This window comes from Peromyscus maniculatus, chromosome 5, assembly GCF_049852395.1.
Source record: "Peromyscus maniculatus bairdii isolate BWxNUB_F1_BW_parent chromosome 5, HU_Pman_BW_mat_3.1, whole genome shotgun sequence".
Classification (NCBI taxonomy): domain Eukaryota; kingdom Metazoa; phylum Chordata; class Mammalia; order Rodentia; family Cricetidae; genus Peromyscus; species Peromyscus maniculatus.
In genome coordinates this window covers 63168937-63192582 of record NC_134856.1, presented here as the reverse complement: position 1 = coordinate 63192582, position 23646 = coordinate 63168937, and the positions used below count along the sequence as shown (strand labels likewise).

Sequence of the window (23646 nt, the reverse complement as noted above, 5' to 3'; positions counted from 1 at the left end):
CCCCCTCTCCTTTCCATACTTAGAAATATTGTTCATCTCTGCAACTTCAGCCATGAAATGATCCAGAATACCTATGACCAGTGTGTCCAGCTTCCCACAATCAAGTTTCTTTTTGGACACTAACTTGGAGTTTCATTCACTGTGATAAAATACCATGACTAAAAGCATCTTGGGGAGGAAAGGGTTTATTTCAGCTTTCAGCTCTCAGGTCACACTCCATCATTGACAGAAGCCAGGGCAAGAACTCAAGGCAGGAATCTGGAAGGAGGAACCGAAGCAGTGACCATGGAGAAACTGCTGTTTGCCTTGCTAGTCATAGCTTGCTCAGCCCGCTTTCATCTACAGCCCAGTCCAGAGATGGCATGGCCCACAGTGAGCTGGGCCTTCCCACCTCAATGGTCAAGAGAATGCCCCACAGGCTTGCTCACAGGTCAATCTAGTGGGGACATTTTCTCAACTGAAGTATTCTTCCCAACTGATTCCAGCTTGTGTCTAGTGACTCTAGCCAGCCCAGACCCCTCAACCGGAAAACCTTAAAAGCATCTTGAAATGTCCAGAACATGGCCTGCTCTTACGTTTTCATTCCCCGTGTGTCAGATGTGCCATCATTCTGGACACAAAGATGGGGCGATCCTCCCAGTCTCTACCTTATCCCCAGCTCTACCTTTGCTCCAGCTCCTTCACATCTCCATCAGGGTGTACCTTTCTTTCTGTTTCTGTGACTGCTAGTCACACCCAGGGATGCTGGGGATCCCTTCACTGGAGAAGATGAAAACAAAAAGGAATATATATATATATATATATATATATATATATATATATATATATATCACTCCACTCACCATTGAGTTATAAATATTTGTTGTATAGTTATCATTGGACCCTGGCTTGGGTTGAGAGAAGAAGAGATTTCCTAAGGTTTCTTTTTGTATAATTTGAGTCACTTGAGCAGCCAGTAAAATGGTACCCAAGACTATAAATAAACCCACATGAAATCCTGCCCACTGACTGTTCAGCCCCCCTACTAAGGGATAAGGGAAAGTGAAGGTGTTGGCCGAGCCAGGACTGTAGCAGAAAGGAAAGGAACTGAAGTTAAAGCCAGCCAGTAGGGCTGAAGGTGTAGAACAGGCATACACTGGCTCTGCCCAGAATTAAAGAACCGAGTGAAGCTGGAGTTCTGAGAACTAGAGTATTAGCACAGGGCAGGGGCTTGTGGCTGCAGAGTACCAGCAACCAAGGGCTGTGCAGACCCTCCACCAAACACATGCCTCAAGCAAATGCTTATCACACACATCTTGTTTAGAACCTGTACGGGTTCCGAGGGTCCCTACCCTGTCACCTGCAGACTGAGATAAGGTGGAACAGGAAGCCAGGATGGCATGGCGGGTGCACAGAGGAGGGATCTGGAGGTGGCAGATCTGAATGGCAATTCACCATGTCTTTCTAGATAGCAATGCCATGAAGGCAAGGATGGCGCCTGTTTTGGTGTGTACTCTATCAGTACAACACTAACTGGTACTCTCTAGGTAGTTGATGAAACTGTTGAGTGAATGAGATAGGCTACAGATGAAGTTTACAGAGGAAGAAACTCGGTGTCCAAAGATACACCATTTGGGGGTAAAATGCCTGAATTACCTCCAGCTTTCAAGCTCTCAAGTCCAGGATTTATGATCATACCTATTTTTTCCCTAGGTGTATGCCTTGATGAATACTAAACAGTAGATATATGATCACTATCCATCTTGGGCTTGTATAACAGTCAGTGTATAAGCCACGCCTAAGACAACGTGGAGAAGAAACACAAGGAGTCTCATTCTCAATGCTTGTCTTGGAAAAGATATGACAAATGAGAGAATATGGGCTGGAAGCTCAGATCATTTGTTATCCTAGGGTTTATAAATACCAGGTTTCCCCCAATCAGCACTGGGAATATAGGTAACTTTTGATGTCAGTTCATCGTTGGTCATTTGATTTAATGAAAACCTGGCTCAGAAGGACCACAAAGAGGAGGAATGTACTATCAACAGGCCCCGTTTACATCTGCATCCTGCATCTCCAAGGGCTTGTGTTTGTGTTTTCTCAACCAAGTTTCCTATCAGCTGTGGAACCGTTAACAGGAATCTTCCGTCTTGCTTGGGAGCGTGTTTGTTTAAACTGCTCAGATGTGCCTAGTCAGATGCCTAAGGATGCACTGAGGAGGCTACTGGGTTTTAATCACACCCTCGTCCTGTTCAGCCCTCAGCGAAACATTTCATCTTTGTGTGTTTGGGTTTTCTTTATTTTTAAAATGGGCCTAGTGCAAATAAACAATTTCCCCGGGATGTGTGAATTAACTGGTGGTTAGAAAGAGCTTCGGAATGCACTATCAATGCTAAGTCAAATTATGAAATTGCACCTTTGCAAAAATACTATTGTGGGAATAAATGAATCTGAACATTGTATTTACAGTGTGATTCGCCTCTGAAATAGAATATTCATAATGGGCCTCAGCGGGCGACAACAAAGTGCCATCTTATCTCCTGTTGATAGACCACAATCTTGGAAAATTGTTTTCACAATGGCATCTGAATAAGCCCCTTAATTTGAGTCTGTTTTACAAATAGATACACAGCTTATTACATAGGCGCTGCCTCAGAGACTCGAAGAGTGAGGTGGGATTCATTAACAAAATCCCTGTTGCCATTCCTTTGTATTTTTTTTTTCCCAGTGTAATTTCTACTCTTTACAATCTAATTTTAATGTTTGGTTGAATGAAAAGATAAAGTAAAAGCTACTTTTGTGGTAGTGATGAAATTGGAGTTTAGGTTAATACCAGAGCTATCAACTGCATATTATGTTAAATTACACCTCAGATTCGGCTGGCAATGCACACCGCTCACTGTGATGCCGAGTCTCCGCTGCCTGCCTGCGGATGGCGTGTTCCCCAGCAGCAGAACGCGTGAGCCCGTTCCCAGTTCTAAAGAACCGCTCAGAAGCGGTGCACTCCCCCCAGGTAAGAATCGGGAAAGTCTACACTCAAAAGCCTCCAACACCCAACTGCCAGGTATGAATTAGGGCTATTGTTATGGGATGTGTGTCCTCCAGGAGGAACGGGAAGATGGACCAAGGGGTGGGAAAAGGCAGACCCATGGGTGCTGCCTGTAAAGCACTGGTCTGAGACTACGCATTTGGAAAGTTTTCATCATTAAGAAATGATAACTGTTGGAAGAGACAGGCATGTTTTCCACAACATGTACCTACATCAACACATTATGTGGAACCCCTTCATGCATACAATTTTGTGCGTGTGTGTGCCAGTTTAAAAAAAACAACAAAAAACAGAGTTTGGGAGGAAGGTTCATAAGGCCCCACCCCCTCCCCGAGCGAGCATCTGTTGTCAGCCTGGTTGCTGCAGGAGGGAGCGGCATTTTCTTTAGTGGTGTAGCACTGGCAGGTCGTCCGTGTGCCTGTCAGTAGCCTCTCAGTCCTGCTCCCGTATGGAGCCCTATGAAACTCACCGAGTCACACACACACAGAGATGTAAAAGCGGAAGGGGAGTGGTTATTTGGGAAGAAGAAAGGGACCAGAGGAAATGGAAGGGGAACAGGAAACGGTAAAAGAGGGTGAATGTGAACAAAATATATAATATGGGCATATGAAAATGTCATAGTGAAACAAGTTATTTTGTATAATTAATATATGCTAATAAGAATGGAGTTTAAAAGCAGTTACGAAGGGGCGGACTGGGCAGAAAAGGCAGGTTGGCACAGCCACTGAGCAGGAAGCAAAAGCAGAGCTGTGAGCATGCAAAGGTGTCTGAGGGTAGCAGAGTTGCTCAGGGCCAGGCTCAAGTCTCCAGAAGGGAGTCCGTAGACTCATGGCAACGGGGCTTTGGGGAAGCAATGACCTTCTACATGAAGCCAAGAGGGCTGAAAAAGCTGAGCTCTTCAGTCCTTTCCCATTCCAGGAACCAGATATTCAGAAATGGGGAACCCGCAGCATATATATAGCTAATAGAGGTTGAGTGAGTTCTAGAACTCAGTCGCACTGTATACTTTCAACATCCTCCTTGGAGGCCATACCACTGACTAAGCAAGTTTCTCAAGAGAATGGCAGACACAGAAATGGCACAAAATAGGACAGCTGAGGGTTGGGTGGATCCTGTGTCTGAGGCTGCGCTAGCTTCGGTCTCCATGGAAATGTGAGTCTGGCACCTTAGCCCTCTGTTATGTTAGCTGCAGATGTACAGGGGTATGAGGGCATTGATGCTGAGCGTGTCTGGGTTTTTCTTTTGTTTGTTTGTTTGTTTGTTTGTTCATTTCTTTGCTGTGGTCATTGATACCAGAAACATCTGAGGCTATCCCAGGTGAAGACATCAAAGAGCTGGTCAGACGGACAGAAACTTTCTGGAACTGCAGGGACTTCTCCCTCTTGTAGGTAGGACTGTGCGCATGCCCTGTGCCGTGCTGCTACAGAAAGGCCGAGGTATTATCCAGGTATGGCAGTTAGATCAGTAATCCCAGCACTTGGGGAGCTGACGGAGGGGGACCAGAGGTCAAGATCAGCATAGGCATTAGCCCCTTGCCCCCTGCCGCCACCCAGTTCAAGGCTACCTTAAGCTACACGAGATTCTGTCTTAAAAGAAAGGATATGAGAGGTGAGCCAGGGTGAGATGAATGCCTCACTCTCCACCTCAGGAAACACTCCAGCACAGCCACTCTAGGACTAGCTTAGATTCTGCTCCTCAGGGTATTTCTTTTCCCGGAATTCAGGGTTCCCATTTTGCTGGTTGGCGTGAGCCAGTGGATTTGGGCCTTTATGCTGGGAGCGCACCAGGCTACCTTCTCTAACGGAGGTGCTCACATGTGGCACACTCAGCTGCCAGCTGGAGCAGACACCCTCCATTATTTGTGTTAAATTTATGCAAAGGTGGTTTGGATGTGAGCCCAGACATGAGCCAGCACTACACAGGATGACTGAAAGGCCCAGGCAGGCAACAGGGCAGAAGAGAACTCTGTGGTTTCTAAACGGAGCCAGCATGAGGAAAGCGCTTTGGGGAGGCCGAGGCAGGAGTACAACAGACAGAGTAAGGAGTAGAATTTGAACGATGGCAGAAGTGAAGCAGAAGAAGGATGGAAAAGATGGTAGCGGTGTGACTCGGAGACATTTAAACTGGCAAGACTTGGGGGAAGGAGCAGGCACCACAAGATGCCCCAGAGATTCAAATCTGGGAAAACAGGGATGAAGGAACAAAAGAGAGAGAGAGAGAATGTTGGCTTGATGAGTGTAAAGTGTGAGTCTTCATTTATGGAAAGGAAGTCTTCTAGGCAGGCATCATCCAGAAAACGCTGCAAAATTGGAGGCCAACAGTCAGGTGAGAGGTGGGGGCTGGGCAAAAGATCAGATGCTAAGTAGGTCAGGTGGCTGAGATGAAAGAGGTCCTTCAAAGAGGGCTGAGAGCAGCAGGAAAAGGCCCAGCCAGGCCAGCACAACAACACAGAAAAGTGGAACCGTGAAAGGTGGGGAGGAGGTGATTGTATTTGATGTTCGACAAAGAAATTAGGCCCCTCGGCTGAGAAGATGGCTCAGTCGGGAAAGTGCTTGCCTTGAAAGCGTGAAGATTTGAGTTGGAGGCCAGCGTTCATGTGAGAAATTGGACATAATTCTAGTGCCTGCCAGACGGAAGCAGGTGGGTCCCTGGGCTCCCTGGCCAGCCTAGTCAATAGGCTCCAAGTTCAACCAGAGACCCTGTCTCTAAAATCAGAGGTATGGCCCTGGAAGAATGACATCGGAAGAAAGACTTTGACCACCACATACAAGTGCACGCACATGTGAACCTAAACACACCTGAAGAACTCTCTCCCAGACACACATAACATAAATTAGGATGAGGTAGTGACCAATAGTTTGAAGAGTCGTGGGGGGTGGCATTTGAGTTGTAGAGATCAGAATGGGCCCTGGCTGGCAGCTGGCACACACACACACACACACACACACACACACCTCCAGGCAGTGAGAGGAAGGGGGGGGGGCAGAGAGAAGCAGAATACAGATCTGAAGGGTGACAGGATCCAAGGGGGAGTTCTTCTTTTCGAGGACAGGGAAGTCCTACAGAATCCCTTTGACCCACAGAGGCCTACTGGGCTCCCACAGAGAGGAAAACAAATTCCTTCAGCTGGGCTCCCGGCCACACCTGTGTCGTTTCAAACGCAGTGACGTGAAGAGCCCTTTCCAAGGGATTCAAACACAACTCATGTCCTCAACAGCTGGTCATAATGGCGATCTGGGGACAAGAGCTGGACACAGTCACCACTCTATTTCCATTCCAGGGCCTCCCTGAGAACATGTTCTTCCAAAATTGTCCCTCATCACTGGGGAACCTGACAAAGCCAGAAATGGAGGAAGGAGATGGCAAAGTTAAGGGACAGGAGCAAGTGTAAAAGAGAGGCATGGATGAATGGGTGAGTTGCCTGTTTTAAATATTAGTTTCCCCTGTTGCCTTTCCCTGTGAATGCAGGCTATAAAAGTCATGAGACCACTATTGGTCATGCTGGTTGAAATGGCTGGTCCTTCCTGCAAAATGACTCCTACCTTGGGGCTGGCTCATTCTCTGAATGGGCCAGGCATATTTCCAAGCCCCCAGGGACACCAGAACAAGAAACACACATGCTTTTATTATCAATTGTGTGATAGCAAGATAGCATCTTCGAGAAGGCATGTTAGGAACTCCACCCATCTGATGTTTAGAGACTGATCAGAGCTCCATCACCTTTACAAGACCACGGAGGAAAGTTCTCGGGGCTGTCTCACTGTGGGTATGCACGACTTTGGAAATATTTGTGTCTCCTCCTGAGGATGCGGATGTTATTGTTTACGGTCTGAACTTATTTTAAGGAACAAAACCTGCGGATGCACTTCCTGCTCGAGTCATACCTAGGCTTTATTTAACATTCGTCTTGTATCCATAAGCCTACCTCATCAGCATTGTGTTCCTGAGCCAGGGGAGGAAGGAAGGCCGCACACTTCCAGAAGAAAAGGGGCCTCGATGCAGCTCACTGAATCTCGCATACACGAGAAGAGGCACGAAATTAGAAGTAAAAAGGGGACTAGTTGGGAAGATCGTGATGGTCAAAACAAGAAAATATATTATATGCAGGCATGAAATGTCACACTGAACCCATTATTGTATATTATTAATATATGGTAATAAAATGATTGGGGAGCTGGCAAGATGGCTCAGCAGCTGAAGGTGTTTGCTGGAAAGCTTGATGACCTGAATTTAATCCTTGAAACACACATGGTGGTAAGAAAGAACCAGCTATCAAAGGTTGACCTCTGGTGTTCACACATGTCATGAAATACATGTGTCCACATGCACATGCACACAAATAAGTGCAATACAACCTTTAAAGATGAAGAAAGCTGGGTCTGTGTGCTGTTCTCAGCCAGACCTCACAGTAGGTAACCTGGTCCATTGTTTCATCTTCCCACTTACACTGCCTAATAATGCTCTGTCAAAGCAGCATTATTAACTGTGCAATAACCACACCATTCACACATAATTGGGACCCAGCCCATATGAACCATCTCCTGTCTCACAGATGGGAATGAATGGCAGAGGGGCAATTATAACCCTTGGCCTCAATTCTCACCAGAGCCTTTCCTCACAGGGAACTGCCAACACAGTCCCCTGGCAATCAGGAATCCCCAGCTCTCAGTAATGAACCTGCACATGCATCAGACATGAGGTGAGAAAGCTAAGGAGGGGACAGAGGTACGCCTTGAGGACTGATCCAACATGTTCTCCATATTGCTCAACACAGCCCAGGTCATGGACAAAGAACATGACATTGGGGGTAAAGCCACCTAAGGGGAGATAGACACTAAGCAAATATTTGGAAAGAGACACCTCAATAAAGAAGTGTCAGATCAGAAGGGCAAAGCAATAGTGAGCAAGAGGGGGCCCAGACGGTCTGGTTAACTGAGATTTGTGGGTTACCATTTTTTCCAAAGAGTGAATCCCTCTAGAAATTAAACATTTTACCCATTCTAATTATCTTTTCCTATAACCATATTTAGGAAATTAATGTCCACTTCCTCAACTTCTCTAAGAACAAAAATCACCTTCCTTTTTCAAGACCATGTGAGCACAACTGGAGCTCTGTGTGGCTGTCTTATGTCGGTATCAAGGGTATGTTCTTTGCTCCATTTAAAATGGGAACCTTTATGTTTTTGAAAGTTTTATATTTATTTTTCTAAGACTAAAGTTTGGTTTACATCATGTTTCCATGGTAGCTTGGTGATCTTCTGTTCATAGTATCTGTGTATGGGAGAGTCGGAGATCTTGCGATGCTAACTGGGAATCATTGGCTTTGGCCCTCTCTGCCTGGTCTACAGAAACCTCACGTAGGATCAGACATGAGGAGGGAACTGGAAGCTCTCCGTGACAGGCCAGCCTGTCACCAAAGCCACAGGAAACACCTCTGTCCTGATTTGGCTGCTTGTTCAAAGTATCTATCCAGATAACAACAAAGGACTTTGCAGGGTCTGTTTTTTCTCAGAAAACACTCCTCTGTCTGTCATAGGAAGTGAATGCCTGGGCAAGCATTTTCCCTTAGACCCTTCCAGAGCCACAGTGGCAAATACAAGTATAAAATATGGTAGACGGTGAGCTATGAGGAGCTTCCCTGACATTTGCCTGAGGTTGAGTAAATACATAGTATTTAGAAGAGAATGTGGCCTCTTACTTGGGGTCTAGGACTAGATGCAAAGCTGGTACCCAGAACACCCATTTAACCACCAACAGTATCAACTCAAGCCATGCCTGGCCTGTCTCCTAGATTTGGGCAAACATTATGGCAACTTGTGCTTTGTGTTCAGAAACCAACCAAGGGCACCATAATTTAGACACCTCCACCATGATTTTCATTCCTAACTGGCAGCCATTTTAGGTGGAGTAGGAAATTACCAATCTGGTCTCTGCAGGATTCACAAATGCTTACTTAATGGAAAAGCTCAATTGTTCCTCAGAATTATTTGCTTTATATTTAAGCATTTGTGGGAGCTGGTTCAGGGAAGAAAATGGCTGGCAACATTTTATAAGTCTTTCTTACAAAGGGTACGACAGCCCAGACGTATTTTCTGATGCAACAGTGGCCAGGTTTTTGGAGTAACAGGGGAGCACTTGGGCATTTAATTTATACTTGTCCAACTTTAGGTCTGTGGTGTTTAAAATATGTGAGAGGAAGAAGCAAGATCACATGCCCTGAGCCTACAGCACCCCAAGGGGTACATGCTACGAACTCAAGATGCAGCTCTGAGGATCAGAAGCAGGCAAGTTGCTCTTCCCAAGCATTCTATGATACCTTAAATTAAAGGAGAAGGCTAAGGAGTTGGCTCGGGCGGGGGGGTGGGGGGAAGTGTAAACAGTGCAAGCATGGCAGATGGGGTGGGTAGAAGCAAGTGGATCCCATACACGCATGAACACACAAACAAGTTAATTAATTAAAGGAGGGGGGATAAAAGCCATGTTGAGCAAATAAAAGTCAGTAAATACATATCAAGGCTGGATGGAAGGGAACGTGTTGTAAGGTGTGGTGATATATTATGTACCCTAATAAAATTTGCCTGAAGAACAGAGGACAGACCAAGCCACAAGATTAAACATAGAGGCCAGGCAGTGGTGGCACACACCTTTAATCCTAGCACTTGGGAGGCAGAGATCTGTCTGGATCTCTGTGAGTTCAAAGCCACCCTGGACTACATGAGATTGATTCAGTCTAGGTGAGAAAACTGAGCCAGGCAGTGGTGGCGCACACCTTTCATCCCAGTACTTGGGAGTCACATGCCTTTAATCCCAGCACTAAGAAGGAAGTGATGGCTACATGGAGAAAGGTACGTAAGGTGTGAGGAGACAGGAACTAAGGACCTTTTCAGGCTGAGGAGTTCTAGAAGTAAGACTGACAGTGGCTTGTTCCTATGTGTGTCTGATCGTCAGGCCAATTTTAATAGAGTTCACAATATATCACCACAGCAAGGTCAACATTTCTTTGGTGAACATGAATGTTTTTAAGCAGTTGAGTTGACAGGAGCCAAGAAATGATTGGTGGTTTGTTTGCCTCTGTTTGTCTGCAGAATGTAGTCGCTGTGAACAGACAGACTGCTCTCTGGGCTATCTGCTGTGAATTGTCTGCCTCATTTCAGTCATATGACAGCATTAACTGGCCTAGATGCTAGACACAGACCATCTGACCAGAGACCAGCTGGACGGCCATTCCTGCGAGGAGCTAGAACAGCTAAGTCACCGCCTGTCACATTCAGGACTATTGACAAACACCCAATTAAGAGGCGTTTGGAACCTGATCTGAACACTCCTCTCCTCTCCTCTCCCTCCACCTCCCCCCTCCCTCTGGCCTAATTATCAGCCCTGATGAAGAGGCAACTGCAGTTAGTGAAGTTCATCTTTTACTCCCCCGTGCACATGTGCTCATGTGTGTGGTTGCTGGAGCATGTCCGCAAATGTGCGTCTGCCAAAGGTTATGATGGGAAGGACAGAGCTGAGAACACACGTGAAGCTGGAGGCACATGTCTGTCCTGGTTCCTTTTTAGGACTCTGTGTCCCAAAGAGAACTCTGGTGGGGACACCGTACACTTGTTGATTCAGTGTGACACCATTTCAAGGGGCCTACTCCTTTAGCTTCCGATGGAAGGTTGTGTGTACGTGTGTGTGTGCGTGTGTGTGTGTGTGTGTGTGTGTGTGTGTGTGTGTGTGTATACATATATATGAAGACCAGAGCTTTGACTTTGAGTCTTTTCCTCAATTACTCTCTGTGGAGCCCACAAAGGTTTTCTAGTGAGATCTGAGCCTGCTTTACACAGCAGGGCTGCATTAGAGGATGGCTTGGCCACAGGCATGGTCTCCAGGGTGCCTGGGACAGTCTGCATTGGGCTGTAGTCTTTCGCTCCACCCCTTGGCATTCCTTTAAAAGCCCTTTAGTAGAGACAGAAGGGGCTGGTGGGTTTTGACCCAGGCCCTCCCAAGCTATCATCTGTTTCTAACTGTCTCTCTCCTCTATACGTTTATCTATGTATTTCTCACTTCTCCCTCCTCAAGAGTACCCTGGGGGAAAAAGAGGGTGCTGCTGGTCTCCCTCAACTCTCTACCTTGTTTATTTATTTGTTTGTTTAATTAATTAAATAGTTAATTTATCTGATTTAGTGGGGGGGCGGGGGGGGAGGGGTAGGTGTGTGTGTGCCCATGGCTGCAGGCAGAAGCCAGAAGAGGTTACCTGACATGATGCTCTGCCATTCTCCACCTCATTTCCTTGACACAGGTAATCTATTGGCTAGGGTGGCTGGCCGGTGGGCTCCAAGAATCTGCCAGTCTCTACCTCTCCAGGGCTAGGATTGCAAGTGCACGCCTCTATGCTTGGCGTCTTTACCTAGGTTCCGGAAATGGAATTCGGCTCCCGAAGTCTGTGGAGCGGGCACTTCATTCACTGAGCCCTCTTCCCACCCCAATCGCTGCTTCTTTAAAAGTACACAAGCATCTAACGCAAACGTACCTTGTCACACCCAAGATACATCTCTGTCACGTGTGAGTGCTTATACTTGAAACATAACAAACAAATCCCTTGATTAAATACCCGGGCCCTCTTCAGATTCAATCAGTGCTAATGGGAAAAAAAATCAAAAGGAAGAAAGTAGAAAGTTAGCGGCCCCAACGGTACTCCTGGGCTGCAGTTGCAGCGGTACCCAAGACGGCGGCCGTTCCTACTCTCCCAAGAGCTGTTTCTTTGAACTGAGATCGGCGGTGCCCTCTTCCAACTGCCCAGTGAGCGCTGAACAGTCACTCAAGGTCAAAACCAGAAGTGATAAGATGATCCATTAAAACGAGGGGGAGGAGCCGGGGAGACCACACAGCTGGTACAGTCCTTACTGTACAACCCTGAGGACTTGAGTTTAATCCCCACCATCCACGCGAAAAGCTGGACCCAGAATCTCAGTGCTGAGGAAGATGAGAAAGCAGGGGACCTGGAGCTCGCTGGGCAGCCGTCTAACCAAACAGGTGGACTCCAGATTCAACAAGCGACCCTGCTCTGAAAGGGGATGGAGAGTGACTGAGGGTGTCACACAACTTCCGTCTCTTGCTTCAGCATGGACACACATACATACACGTGCACATGTCCCTCCCCCAGCCTCAAAACAAACGAGGAAGAATTTTCTGAATTCTCTTTGAAAGCAGATCCAGATGGAAGACAGTGTTTGTTATAAGGTATAGGCTAGTATAGTAAGTATAGATAAGGTATTTCTACAGCAGCCGATAAAAAATGAGCTGAGTCTTCAGCAGGACAGGACTCCTTATTGGAAAGGGAGGAGTGTGTGTGTGTGTGTGTGTGTGTGTGTGTGTGTGTGTGTGTCTGTGTGTTGAGTGTGTGTGTGTGTGTGTATGTATGTACCTTTCTATCTCTACTCCAAAGATTTCACAGGATCTACTCAGAGTACAGATGCATGAAGACTTCTAACAATACTTTGGTTCTCTTAGACTTTGAAACACACAAAAATGGAACCACATGAGTTTAGGGCAGCAGCTCCCCTCGAGGGCAGAGGCAGTGTACTGGTGGTAGGTAGATATCAGAAAATTCTGGAACTAGAACTGCTTCTCTCTGGTCTGGGGACCTTTCAAGATTTTTATCAACTGGTACACTTAAGTTATGCACTTTTCTAATTATATATTATATTCTAATTAAAAGCATATATACTCCTATATTTCATATAGAAAATGGAGACATATTTTAGCTTAAGGTCCCCACTGTTTTACATAAAATAAAAGATTTGTTTTAGCCTGAGTGATGCTGAAAAGTGAAAGACTAGGAGGAGGGGCTTGTGTTGGATATACTTTCCATTTCACACACACACACACACACACACACACACACACACACACACACACAGGCACGCACATACATGCATATATCCACATATATATACCCCCACACATACACACACATACATACACACAGACACACACACATATATAAACCATACCTCTGTAAATATAGTTTTTAATATAACACTCAAAAATCAAAATTGATACAAAAATTCGTGCTAAAAAATAGAAAGGAAGAAAGAATGAAATCAGAAAATATTACTCAAGGAAACAAAAATGGGATTTAGTCAATAAATGACTAAATGGCCATTGTAAAATTATGAGATTTAATTTGCAAGGGTAATCAGATTTAAGAAACCAAGGGCAGATTGAGTTTTAATAAATGAGTTTGCATTCTTCCAAAGTAAATCGGATCAGCAGTGTTTCAAAGCTCGTAAACATTTAGGAAATTTTAAAGTAGCAATAAGGAAACATGGTGTGATTTAGTTTATCAATCCCTCTATGATCTGACTATCATCTCTATTTAATTATAATTTCATTGTGATTCAGATGGAGTCACAGGAGCAAAAGGATCCTTTAGCTGCACGGAATTCAGAAACATACCTATCACTGGTGATTCCGAGGAGATGGCCAAAGAAGTTAGAGAGAGAAGCGTCCTTGCCGAGTTAAGAGACGGAAGTGGGCTGGAGTGGGGGAGTGGGGGGAAGGGGGTCCATAACCCCTCAGCTGGGCTTTCCCCAGCTCCACCTTCACAGGCTTTTCTTCTGCAGCTTCACATTCATTTTCTTAATGTTTTTAACCCAATGTCTGTGAAATTTTTATCGCTCCCCAGATAAAGACATCCGATCTGAATGTAACCACACACCTCTCGGCTTGGCAGTATTTGTCACAAACCATTATAAATTATCATGCTGATAGCCTGCATTGCTGGGAAGCCAGAGAAGTTCCATAAATCCTAACTACTTCGTCAATGGCATTCTTGTTTATTATACAGAAATAAAGTTTTATGAGACTCAAGATGTCTGCCTTTACCACTGAAGGAAGCCTTGGAGCAGGAGTTCTGAGCAGTTGGACGTTCCCAGTGTACAGTGGAGGTTTCTTCCTCAGACCTCAGCTGCTCTACTTTTAACGGTGCTTTAACACTTCCTAAACACGCATGATGTGGCCAGTGTGAAGGGAAAAAGCGACTGTCCTGGCCTCTCCTCAACACCTTCTCCTCTCAGAGCACTCTACGCTTGTCTCTTATGTCAACACAAGAACATCCAGCTGGAAACCCTAGCCCCTCGTGAGCCTTGAAGACAGGTGCTCTGCTGTCTGTTCATTGATTGATTTATACCACACCTTGTTCAATAAAACAATGGAAGGGCTCATATTACCATGGTTTCAGTGCTTATGTGTAATGAACCCACTTGAATGGCAGCGTCACCATGGGCTGCTGCATGTTAAAAAAAAAAAAGAATCTCAGCAATCACTTACACATTCATTTTCCCCAAAAACCCCACCCCCACCCCATTCTAACCACGGTGAGAACCTAACCCTAACTTTGGAAAGTAAGTCCACAGTTGACGTATGAGCTAGGTCAGTTTTAGAACAATTCACATGAAAAGCTCCTGATTATATCTTGAATTGTCAGAGTTATATGATGGCTTTTACATAATTACAAACAAAACAATGAAAATTTAAATAGAGATTTTTTTTTTTCCCTGCTAAACTAGTTGGCTGGTCTAATTATGTTTCCAGCCCTCCAACCTAGGGAAGACAATCGCTTCCTTGGGTCTCAAAGATGTTTCTCCTTCGGTGAATGTTATAAGAAATTGATTTCTTGCTTGCTTTCTCATGGTGAAAGTTGACTGTAGAAATAGGGGCAATTTCAAGAAAAAAATGCAGGTTGTATTTATATGAGAATCAACCCATTACAAGATCAATCACTTTAGTTTGACATATGTTTACTTTCATGTTCTGAAATGTTCTAACAATAACCAAATTGTTGCTATCGCAGTCATGATGAAAATGTATTGGTGGAGAGCTTTTAGCTTCTCAGTGATTTCACATCTGCTCCCTAACTTATTCCACTACTAACCTAATGCACCAGCACAACAGATCATTTGACTGTCATCCGCCATACACCACAGCCAGCAAGGGAGAAACGTTAACTATCTCAACTAAGGGGAACATGAACAACTGGTCGCTGTTTTCGGAGGCAAGGTCTCGGACAGCCCAAGCTTGTCCCAAGCCCGCTGTGGAGCTGAGGGGTATCTGGGAGTCCTGATTCTCTTGCCTCTACCTCCTGGGTGTTGGGATCACATGTGTGAATCCCCATGACCTGCAGAGCACGTAGGCCTTTCAAGGAGTGATATGAGGTGTGCTCAACTGTTTCACAAATGTCCTCATACAACCAGAAGACAAAACACTGAAAGCTATTTTTTAAAGAACCTCTGTGTGCTCTGCCTTCTCCAGGAATTCTGAGCACCTGTAGATGCTAAAGCTGTGATCCTGAGCACATCTGAATGAACAGCCCTAACTGCCACCCTCAACAGTGACCAGAGCCATGTAGGATCTGGAAAGACAGTGGAGGCCATACCTTAAGCTGTTATCCCTGTAACATTTTGAAGTTTTTCACTGGGAAAAAGGCCACGCAGCTGCACTTCAAAATGGGGCACAAAAAATTTCCCATGAGCGGAATCACTCTGCTTTCACCAGAGTCAGAGTAAATAATCAGCATTTAGATGCTGGTGGCTTCTTCTCGGGCACACAGCCTGAGATGTGACAATCAAGAGATCACTTTATTCTGCCATAAATGAATAAAAACCCCATAAAAAACCTCTTCATATCTAACCACCATGTGACCCTTATGAAAACAATCTTTTTGTTTAAGTTGTGTGTGTGTGTGTGTGTGTGTGTGTGTGTGTGTGTGTCCATGTGTCTCTGTGTGCGTGCCTTCCTGTGTCCCACAGTGAATGTGGGGAGGCCTGAGGAGAAATGTTCACAGTAGGCTCCCTCTCTCTACCATGTGGCTCCCAAGGACTGAACTCAGTCCCTCAGGCTTGGCAGCAAGGGCTTTTCCCTACTGATCCATCTTGTCAGGCCCTTTTGTCTTTTTTTAAAGAAGGAAATGAACTAAAAAGGTGGTCCTCCAGTACTGTCATATCCTACCCTGTATCATGACAAATAACAATGTAAAGTTTCCCATAAATCATTTCCCACTATCAATTTCTTGAGACAGCCAGTGTACTAATGTATTAGTGTACATATTTGTGTGTGTGTGTGTGTGTGTGTGTGTGTGTGTGTGTGTGTGTGTAAAAGCACTATCTGTACATAACAGTTAATCAGTTTCCTCCCAAACTGCTCCTGCAGGGTGTGCTGGGCTCAGCATCCACCAGCTCTTAGAACCACTGCTGATACACATCCCTCTGCAAGGCTATACGCAGCAGCATCACTTGAGGAGTTGGACACTGTCCACAGTGGAACAGTCAAGACATGGAAACGAGCAAAATCAAAATCAGGACCTGACTTGCTTCCTCCCAGAACTGGCTGTTGAACATTTGTTACCATGCCACCTCTGATGACTTGTGATCACTCAGAGCTCTTTATTCCTTTATACAGCTATATGGTCATGATTTCCTGGTCAGAAATCAGTAAACATAAGTTTATTGAAATCTAAGAGCACTTTATTTTGGAAGGAGTCATGTGTTACCAGAGTTTTTTGAAAATATCTCCTGCAGCAGTTTAAACATTGTCAATTTGCAAAAGTAAATACAATACACAGTATCCAAGTTGTCTACACTATTAACACTGTAACAGTTACCATAAAGAGTACTAACAGGCTGGGGTGTGGTTTGGTAACAGAGTGCTTGCCTAGCATGCATGAAGCCCAGGTTTGATCCAAACAACAACAAAATCAAAATAATTCCCTGTTTTCTAGAAAGCACTGGAACGCTCTATTAATTCTACAAAAGATTAAAATGCAATCCAATGCTGAGACTTAGTTAAACAGGAATCAGAATAATTTCATTGCACCATCATGCATGCCAACTATCCACAAATGCATCGTCTGTCTATGGATTTCTGCTAATTCACTGGGCGCTAACATGTTGGATAAAGTAGACACCTTGATGCCCTGATGATGAAAAGCTGGCTGCCACCACACCACAAAGCCAACAGGTTGCTGAGTCCTTCATACAGGTGGGAATGTTTTCACATCACTCTGTTCTCTACAAAGAATAAAAGTATGCAGATAGAAGAGTGTTGATCATTGTACAGGTCTGCAACATGGTTAAGTCCAAAGCAAGGAGAAGAATTGGCCTATTTCTTCATTAAGATTAACTAATAATTCAAGTTCAAATTGGGGACTGCACTCCTTCCAGTACTTCAGAATGGGATCAGGTAGGCAAGACACCAGAGGTGGATCTGGATATGGGAAGTGACGAGCTATGAAGATCTCAGTGGTTCACCTTACACAATGCATGAGCAGAAATTCTACATTTACATGCCAAGGTTGCCAAGTAAAGAGGTAGTCAGCATTTAGATGATCTCTACAGTAAAATATTATTGTAATAATGAAACTTGACATACTGTTTATTAACTTCAAGTTGAAGCAGATAGCCAGGTAAGGCAGATGAATTCAAACCCGATACACACCTCAGTTTTCATTGCAGTTGTGCAATTTTTCATCAATTTCATAAATTTTTCCACAATCAACCTAATATTTAAAATTCTTGCTTAAACTCAGCATGGTGGCGAATGTCTGTAATTTAGTACAGTACTTGGGAGGCAGAGGCAAGCAGATCTCTAAGTTCAAAGCCATCTTGAACTGCACAGTAAGTTCCAGGCCATCTCGTGCTACATAGTGAGGCCCCGTCACAAACAAATAAACAAATGAACACTAAAAATAGTAGTGAACCCTCGTCTAATTCACTCCATATACTTTATTTCTACCCCATGACAACTTGTTTTTTTTTCATGTCAAACTCAATAACATCTTTGGAATCAGAGTGCTGGGGTAACCCCTGCCACTGAACTACATTCCCCAGCCATGAGAAACACAGCTCTAAAATCATTAAATGAGCCACAGATTTGTTTAAAAAACACCCAGCTTCACCATCTGCAGATAATGTATACTGGTGACCCACAATATTTAAGAAAACTCAAGCTTTTTCTCAAAACCCGTTCCAGAAAGAACCACACACCACACATTTCTTAACAAAAGATTTCCCAAACCAAAAGTGTCAACAGAAAGAGGACAAGCAATCATACATTAAAATACAGTGTTACACATTGGGAGAACTCAGCCCTTTGTAACTTCATTTCCACACCACTGACACTTGATCTGATCTGGGTTGGGACCCATTCAATGTTCTTACACCCACCGTTCAGACACTCATGACCACTAGATGGTGCTGTGGCGCCCTGTTCAAACTGCTTCACTTACTTGCAGTCTCTGTCCTCCAAATCGAAGTGAGGATTGAAGTTGATCATGATTCTCTGGTAGGGCTCCGGAGCTTGGATCAGCCATTCACACTTCTCACTTGGGTGATAAGAATGCGGGTAACCGGGAGATGTAAGGTACCCCGGGTTTTCAATTTTTATAGTCCCGCCACATTTATCTGCAACAAAAAGAACATTTTAATAGCTCTTTCCCCCCACAACCAGTTGAGTCTTGTAGATTTACATATGCATTAGCAAACATTCTATCAGTTAAAGGGAACTCCAGAGTGTCCCCACAAGTCCTCCATGTGACCCTAAACACAAAGAGCACCACACCACCAAGGAACACTCTCTCATCTCAAGGAGCATGGCTTCCACAGAAAGCCTGCTGAGATCTGAGATGCTCCCCCCACCCCAACCACCTCCCAAGTTCCTTCCAAAGAAAGAGGTCTTCTAGCATTAAAAACATTAAATCCCCTCAATTGATGTTAACACAGCCCCCTGGGAGCTCCTGCTAGACTTAATTATCTTCCGAGAAGTGTAATCACATTAAGGAACAGTTCTAAGTGGAAGGTGACTAAAAGATGCTGTGCCACCCCTTTGCAAGTGGCTTTTTGATGATAAGCCTGGTCGGTGTCATTGACCGGTGGGGACGTCTTCCAGGACTTTGATTGGCCTGAGGCCTACCTCCCTTTTGTTGTTGTTTCATCTGCCTGTAAATCTGAGTGATTTTGAGTTATCTCCGCTTTTGAGACTCAAATCAGCAGAGAACAAAGTGCAGCCGGTGATGCAGAAAGAACCAGGGCTTTACTTATCCAAGTTGCTCAGCCTTGGCGACCAGATCAAAGCAATGGGGCAGAAAGAAAAATAAATAGCCACACGGCATTAATTCTAATTACTAGATGTTAGGGGAAGCCCTGGCCACTGAGGGCTGGGTATCACATATGCCGATCTACATTTTTACATCCCCGGAAAGAGAAACTATCTAGTTTTGAGCCTTAACTGAAACACAAGCCACCACCACAACAAAAACCCAAATGCCGAAGTGACTCTCTAAGAGCCAAACAAACCAGACTCTGGGCTGGTTTACAATTCAGCAGAGATCGCTGCTGTCACTTTTTATTATGGGTTTCATACAGGAGGGCCCCAGCCTGCAAATGCCACCCCATTTATTGATGCTTAATTTTGGGCAATAAAAATTTGGTGCATAAACTATGTAAGGGGAACAGGTACGAAGCATTGAAATATATAAGCCTATCAATCACAAACATCCAGTAATGGTATATATAGATTTTAATATTACATCTAATAGATTCCCTGTGGAAAGAGAATGGCATTCTTTGCTCTCAGCATGAATTTATAAATCTACGGAATTTTATTACAGGAAAACCAGGTCAAATGGAAATGAAAGATGAAGTGCACATCAAAAATGCATAAAGCTACATGCATTACAGAAGTCATTTCCCATAAATTAAAAAGAAGACAATATAAATTATGTTGTTTTCTCCAATTGCTCGATGTTTCTGGCTGTTTCTTAGCTTGGAGGGGCTTGGTCTTACAGATTCTCTTCCCATTGGCTTTTAAAAAGCTTTAGGTCTGCAAGAAGGACTGATGTTGCAACTGACACTCAGCATCTCAGCTAATGATGCCAGCCAGCTCAGTGGTGTGACTCTGTGGAGGCTCTGGCACTATTTTATTTGGGCAGAAATCTTGGAGACTGACCCCCAGCTCATTAAGTCCCTCCAGCTCTGTGTAGCCACCATGGCATCTGTTAAGAGAGTGAAATAAAACAGTTGCCAGCTAGTCACTTCAGAAGACAGTGAGGTGGAGTTGGTACCACACCAGAGCACTTTAATCTGTGACTTCTGAGAAAGTGACAGTGTAATAAGATAATGTGGACTGCTGGACTCCCACACTCTGTTCAGTCTCTCTAACACTTGATTAGGAGAGAGCAATTCCTAATGACTCTGGACCATTAGTCCTAAATAAGGTTAATGAATTAATTTAGTAGACACTTACTGAGAGGAGGTGGATATGGTTTTAAGAGGACTACAGGCTTACCGAGGCATGTGCTGGCACTGGTCACCTCAAGCCTAGCAACAGGGTTTTAGCTGACTGGACCCCAGATTCTCAACATTCCCCAGATTTCTGTTAAGGAAATTAAAATGTGTGTGTGTGTGTGTGTGTGTGTGTGTGTGTGTGTGTGTGTGTGTGTGTGCGCGCGTATGTGCGTGTGTGTTGTTCAGAACCACACAAATCTTAATGCTCTTCATATTGGCTATCACGACCATATCTGGGGTACCCCCAACAGGGCTTTAACCCAGGGGTTCTCGATCTGTGGGTCGCGACCCCCGCCCCAAATCTCTCCAAAAGGATTTACATTATGAATCATAACAGTGACAAAATTGCAGTTGTGAAGTAGCAGCAAAAGTAATTTTTGGGTTGGGGGTCACCACAGCATGAGGAACTGTACTAAAGGGTGGGAGCGTCAGGAAGGTTGAGAACCACTGCTCTAACCTTAGGCGTTGTGAAGGATACCGGTTTTGAAGTCTAGACATTTGAGTTCTTTTGGTTAGAGGAAAATGATATTTTATCCGCTGCCAGAGTACACAAGCACTCCACCAACTCAGGTTCATTAACAAATTGAACTCTACATTCATGATTTTTTGAGTGTTTGGCTTCCCTGCCAGAGTATATAGAAAGATGCCGCCAACTCGGATTCATTAATAAATTGAATTCCAGCCGCGTTCACAAAATTTTTGCATATCTTTTGAGAACACTGCTTGGTACCTGTTGGGAGAGATCTATCGCTGAAATCACAAAACCCGGGGAAAGCGCATTAAGGAGATTAACTTCTATCATAAAGGAGTGATTTAAATAAACTCTTCCTGGTAGAGCCCTCCTCTCGCCTCCTCTTATTAAAACAATATACCACAATAAGTAGTAGATGCACTTTTCTCCTAATTACTTTGATTGAAATCTAAGCCAGACAAAAGTAAATATTTGGCCATTAGTTAATAATAATGCTGAAGATTTACTGTTAGGATCAGCTCTTGCCTGGCCTTCAGCACCTTTCCAGGGGACTTGGAACACATTTGTACCGGATCCCATTTTAAACACACTCTTGAGGTTCCAAGGCACTGTTTATACCTAGGGCTGCCTTTCATTACTTAACAGTGAGTGGTTTTTTAAAACCAACTGGAAGCTGCAACAGGGTTAGGGATTCTCAGATACGCTGGTGCCTTGCACTGAATAGATCCAAAGGCTTTATTGACAGTGTGACTTTCATTCATACTCCAGACGGATCACAAACGGTTTACAAAGGCGGGGGAGAGAGTCCTAGCGACCGCCAAGACTGACCGCTATCTCTCGGTGTCGCCCACCAGAGGAAACCGAGCAGGGGAGTTGCGAGGAGAACCAGGAAGTCCTCCCGGTGAAGTGTTCATTAACTTTCAGCAGCCATCAGATTTTTGAAAGGGAGTCTCATCTAATTGCCTCTGGGAGGAAACATTATTAAGATAATTGGTGTGCTGATCTGGGAAGGTAGGGAACTCTGCCGCGAAACTGGCAGGAGAAGCCCACAGCCGGCAACCAACTGGAGCAGGGTACCGAGGGCTTGCGGTCCTCCTGCCCCAGAGGCCCTGACTTCGCTCTGTTCCTAGCGCAGGCAAGTTTCCTGCGCCTGGCAGCTGTGCGCGCGTCCCGCGGCTGGGGCGGGAAGCCCACCGCCGGAGGGGACCCGGCAGCCCTGGGCACTCCGGTCGCTCGCACCTCAGCCTGTCACTTACCGCTGCGGAAAGCGCCGGCCGGGGCGAGGGCAAGGGCGAGCGCGGCGCACAGCAACTGCAGCCCCCTCTCCATCCTCCTTCGCCGAGCCAGTCCCAAGGCAGCTGCGGGAGAACACGATTGCGCGGACGAAAGCCCAGCAAGCCGGAATCTTAACAATCCGAAACGCTCTTAAGTCCGCCTAAGAGCCATAAAATCCTCAGCGGGTCTTGGCGGGGAAGGCTAGCGGCGAGGCAATGCCTGAATCCGCGAGAAGCGCGTCTCTTTTTGTGTCTCAAGTCGCCTGCATCCTGTCATTTAGCTCCGATTTCCTCTCCCTTTTCCCACACTTGTTCCTCTTCCAGGAGCCACTGCCCGGGCCATGTCTCAGGAAGAAGAAGGAGGAGGAAAAAAAAAAAAAAGGAGGGGAGGAGTTGCAAGGAGGAGGGGAGAGGGCGGGCGACACACCAAAGCCAATTTCTAGAGGGGAAAAAAAATCCCGCTTGATTCTGGACGGGTTGGAGCCGAGGAGCTGGCGCCCAGAGGAGGTCCGGGTTGTCTGCGGGAAGGAGAGAGAGCAATGAAAAGATGAACGGGAGAGCGAGGACTTTCTCCACTGGCACCCGCCTCCCTCTCCGACCTCCCCCTCCCTCCAGAGCTCTTCCCTCGCTTCCTCCCGCCCCCTCCCCGCACAGCTCCGCCAGTGATTGCCTGGCTGGAGACTCAGACACTCAAGTTTCCCTCAGCGTGCTTTCCCGGCGGGTTGGCGTGGCTCCCCCCTCCATACCCTGCGGTGCTCTCCGCGGGAAGAAGGGCGCAGAGGGCGCAGGTTGTCTGCGCCCAGAATGCAAGGACGAGTGTGTGTCAGGAGGGGCAAGGCGAGCGGTACCAGCCCCAGGGGCCGGCTAGACTACCTCGGCGTGCTCCTCTGCACCCCAGGACTGAGCTAGGCTGCTCCAGTAGGCGAGGATCCTGGAGCCAAGGGGTTTTAGGAGCCCGGGGTTAGCGGCTACTTCACGGAACTCCAAATCCCCAGGCACCGGTGTTCCCCGATTGGGAGGATCGCTGAGCTAGTCCGCCCCCCCTTCCACTTCCCAAGATGCCAGCCTGAGGCTTGGGGTGGGAAGCAGCCGGGCGCTCCAGGACTCTTGGAGTGGGACTGTATGTAGATCAGGAGAAGAAAGCCTGGCTGTTGTGGGAGATGCGCCGCTGAGCCCAGAGAGCTGCGATCCTGTCTTTGCCACGTAAAGCATAGGCAGACCTTCTTGGAGAGCCTAGCCTGGCTGCAGCGGAGCAAGGCCTCTTCGCCCTGCGTAAAGGCTCGAGGGTGGGTGCCGCCCCTGCCCCCCCCCCCACGACGCTGCAGGCTGCATTGTTCCCCGAGATTTGATGCCCTCTCCTTTGGGGTTACACGAACCCGGAGGATGGGTGGTGGCGCGCCTTTCAGCTAGGGGGCAGCCGCCAACAGACACTGACCAGCCATGTAGAAACCCAGGTGCTCCAGGAATTCTGAATCCGGGGTTGAGGGGCCCATTTCTTTGCATCCCAAGGGAGGGACAAGACTGGCAAGAACCGGGGATGGGGTGACA

The 23646-nt window shown here is 46.0% G+C and overlaps 1 protein-coding gene across 4 annotated transcripts in view; it reads right to left on the bottom strand.

Annotated features, from left to right (window-relative positions):
* The window catches only part of Nrp1 (neuropilin 1), a 154843-nt gene extending 131569 nt beyond the window's left edge, over positions 1–23274 (bottom strand). For 3 of the 4 annotated variants that reach the window (XM_042277894.2, XM_076572365.1, XM_076572366.1), the window contains exons 1-3: positions 22972–23274; positions 22081–22616; positions 18297–18471 (exon numbers count right to left, since the gene is read on the bottom strand). In XM_042277894.2, the coding sequence (XP_042133828.1) occupies positions 18297–18471; positions 22081–22153 (248 nt within the window). In that variant the 5' untranslated portion in view covers positions 22154–22616; positions 22972–23274. Of the gene's footprint in view, positions 1–18296; positions 18472–22080; positions 22695–22971 lie in introns of those variants that run through there. The other variant, XM_006982511.4, reaches the window with a different exon arrangement.
* Between the last annotated feature and the right edge of the window lie 372 nt (positions 23275–23646).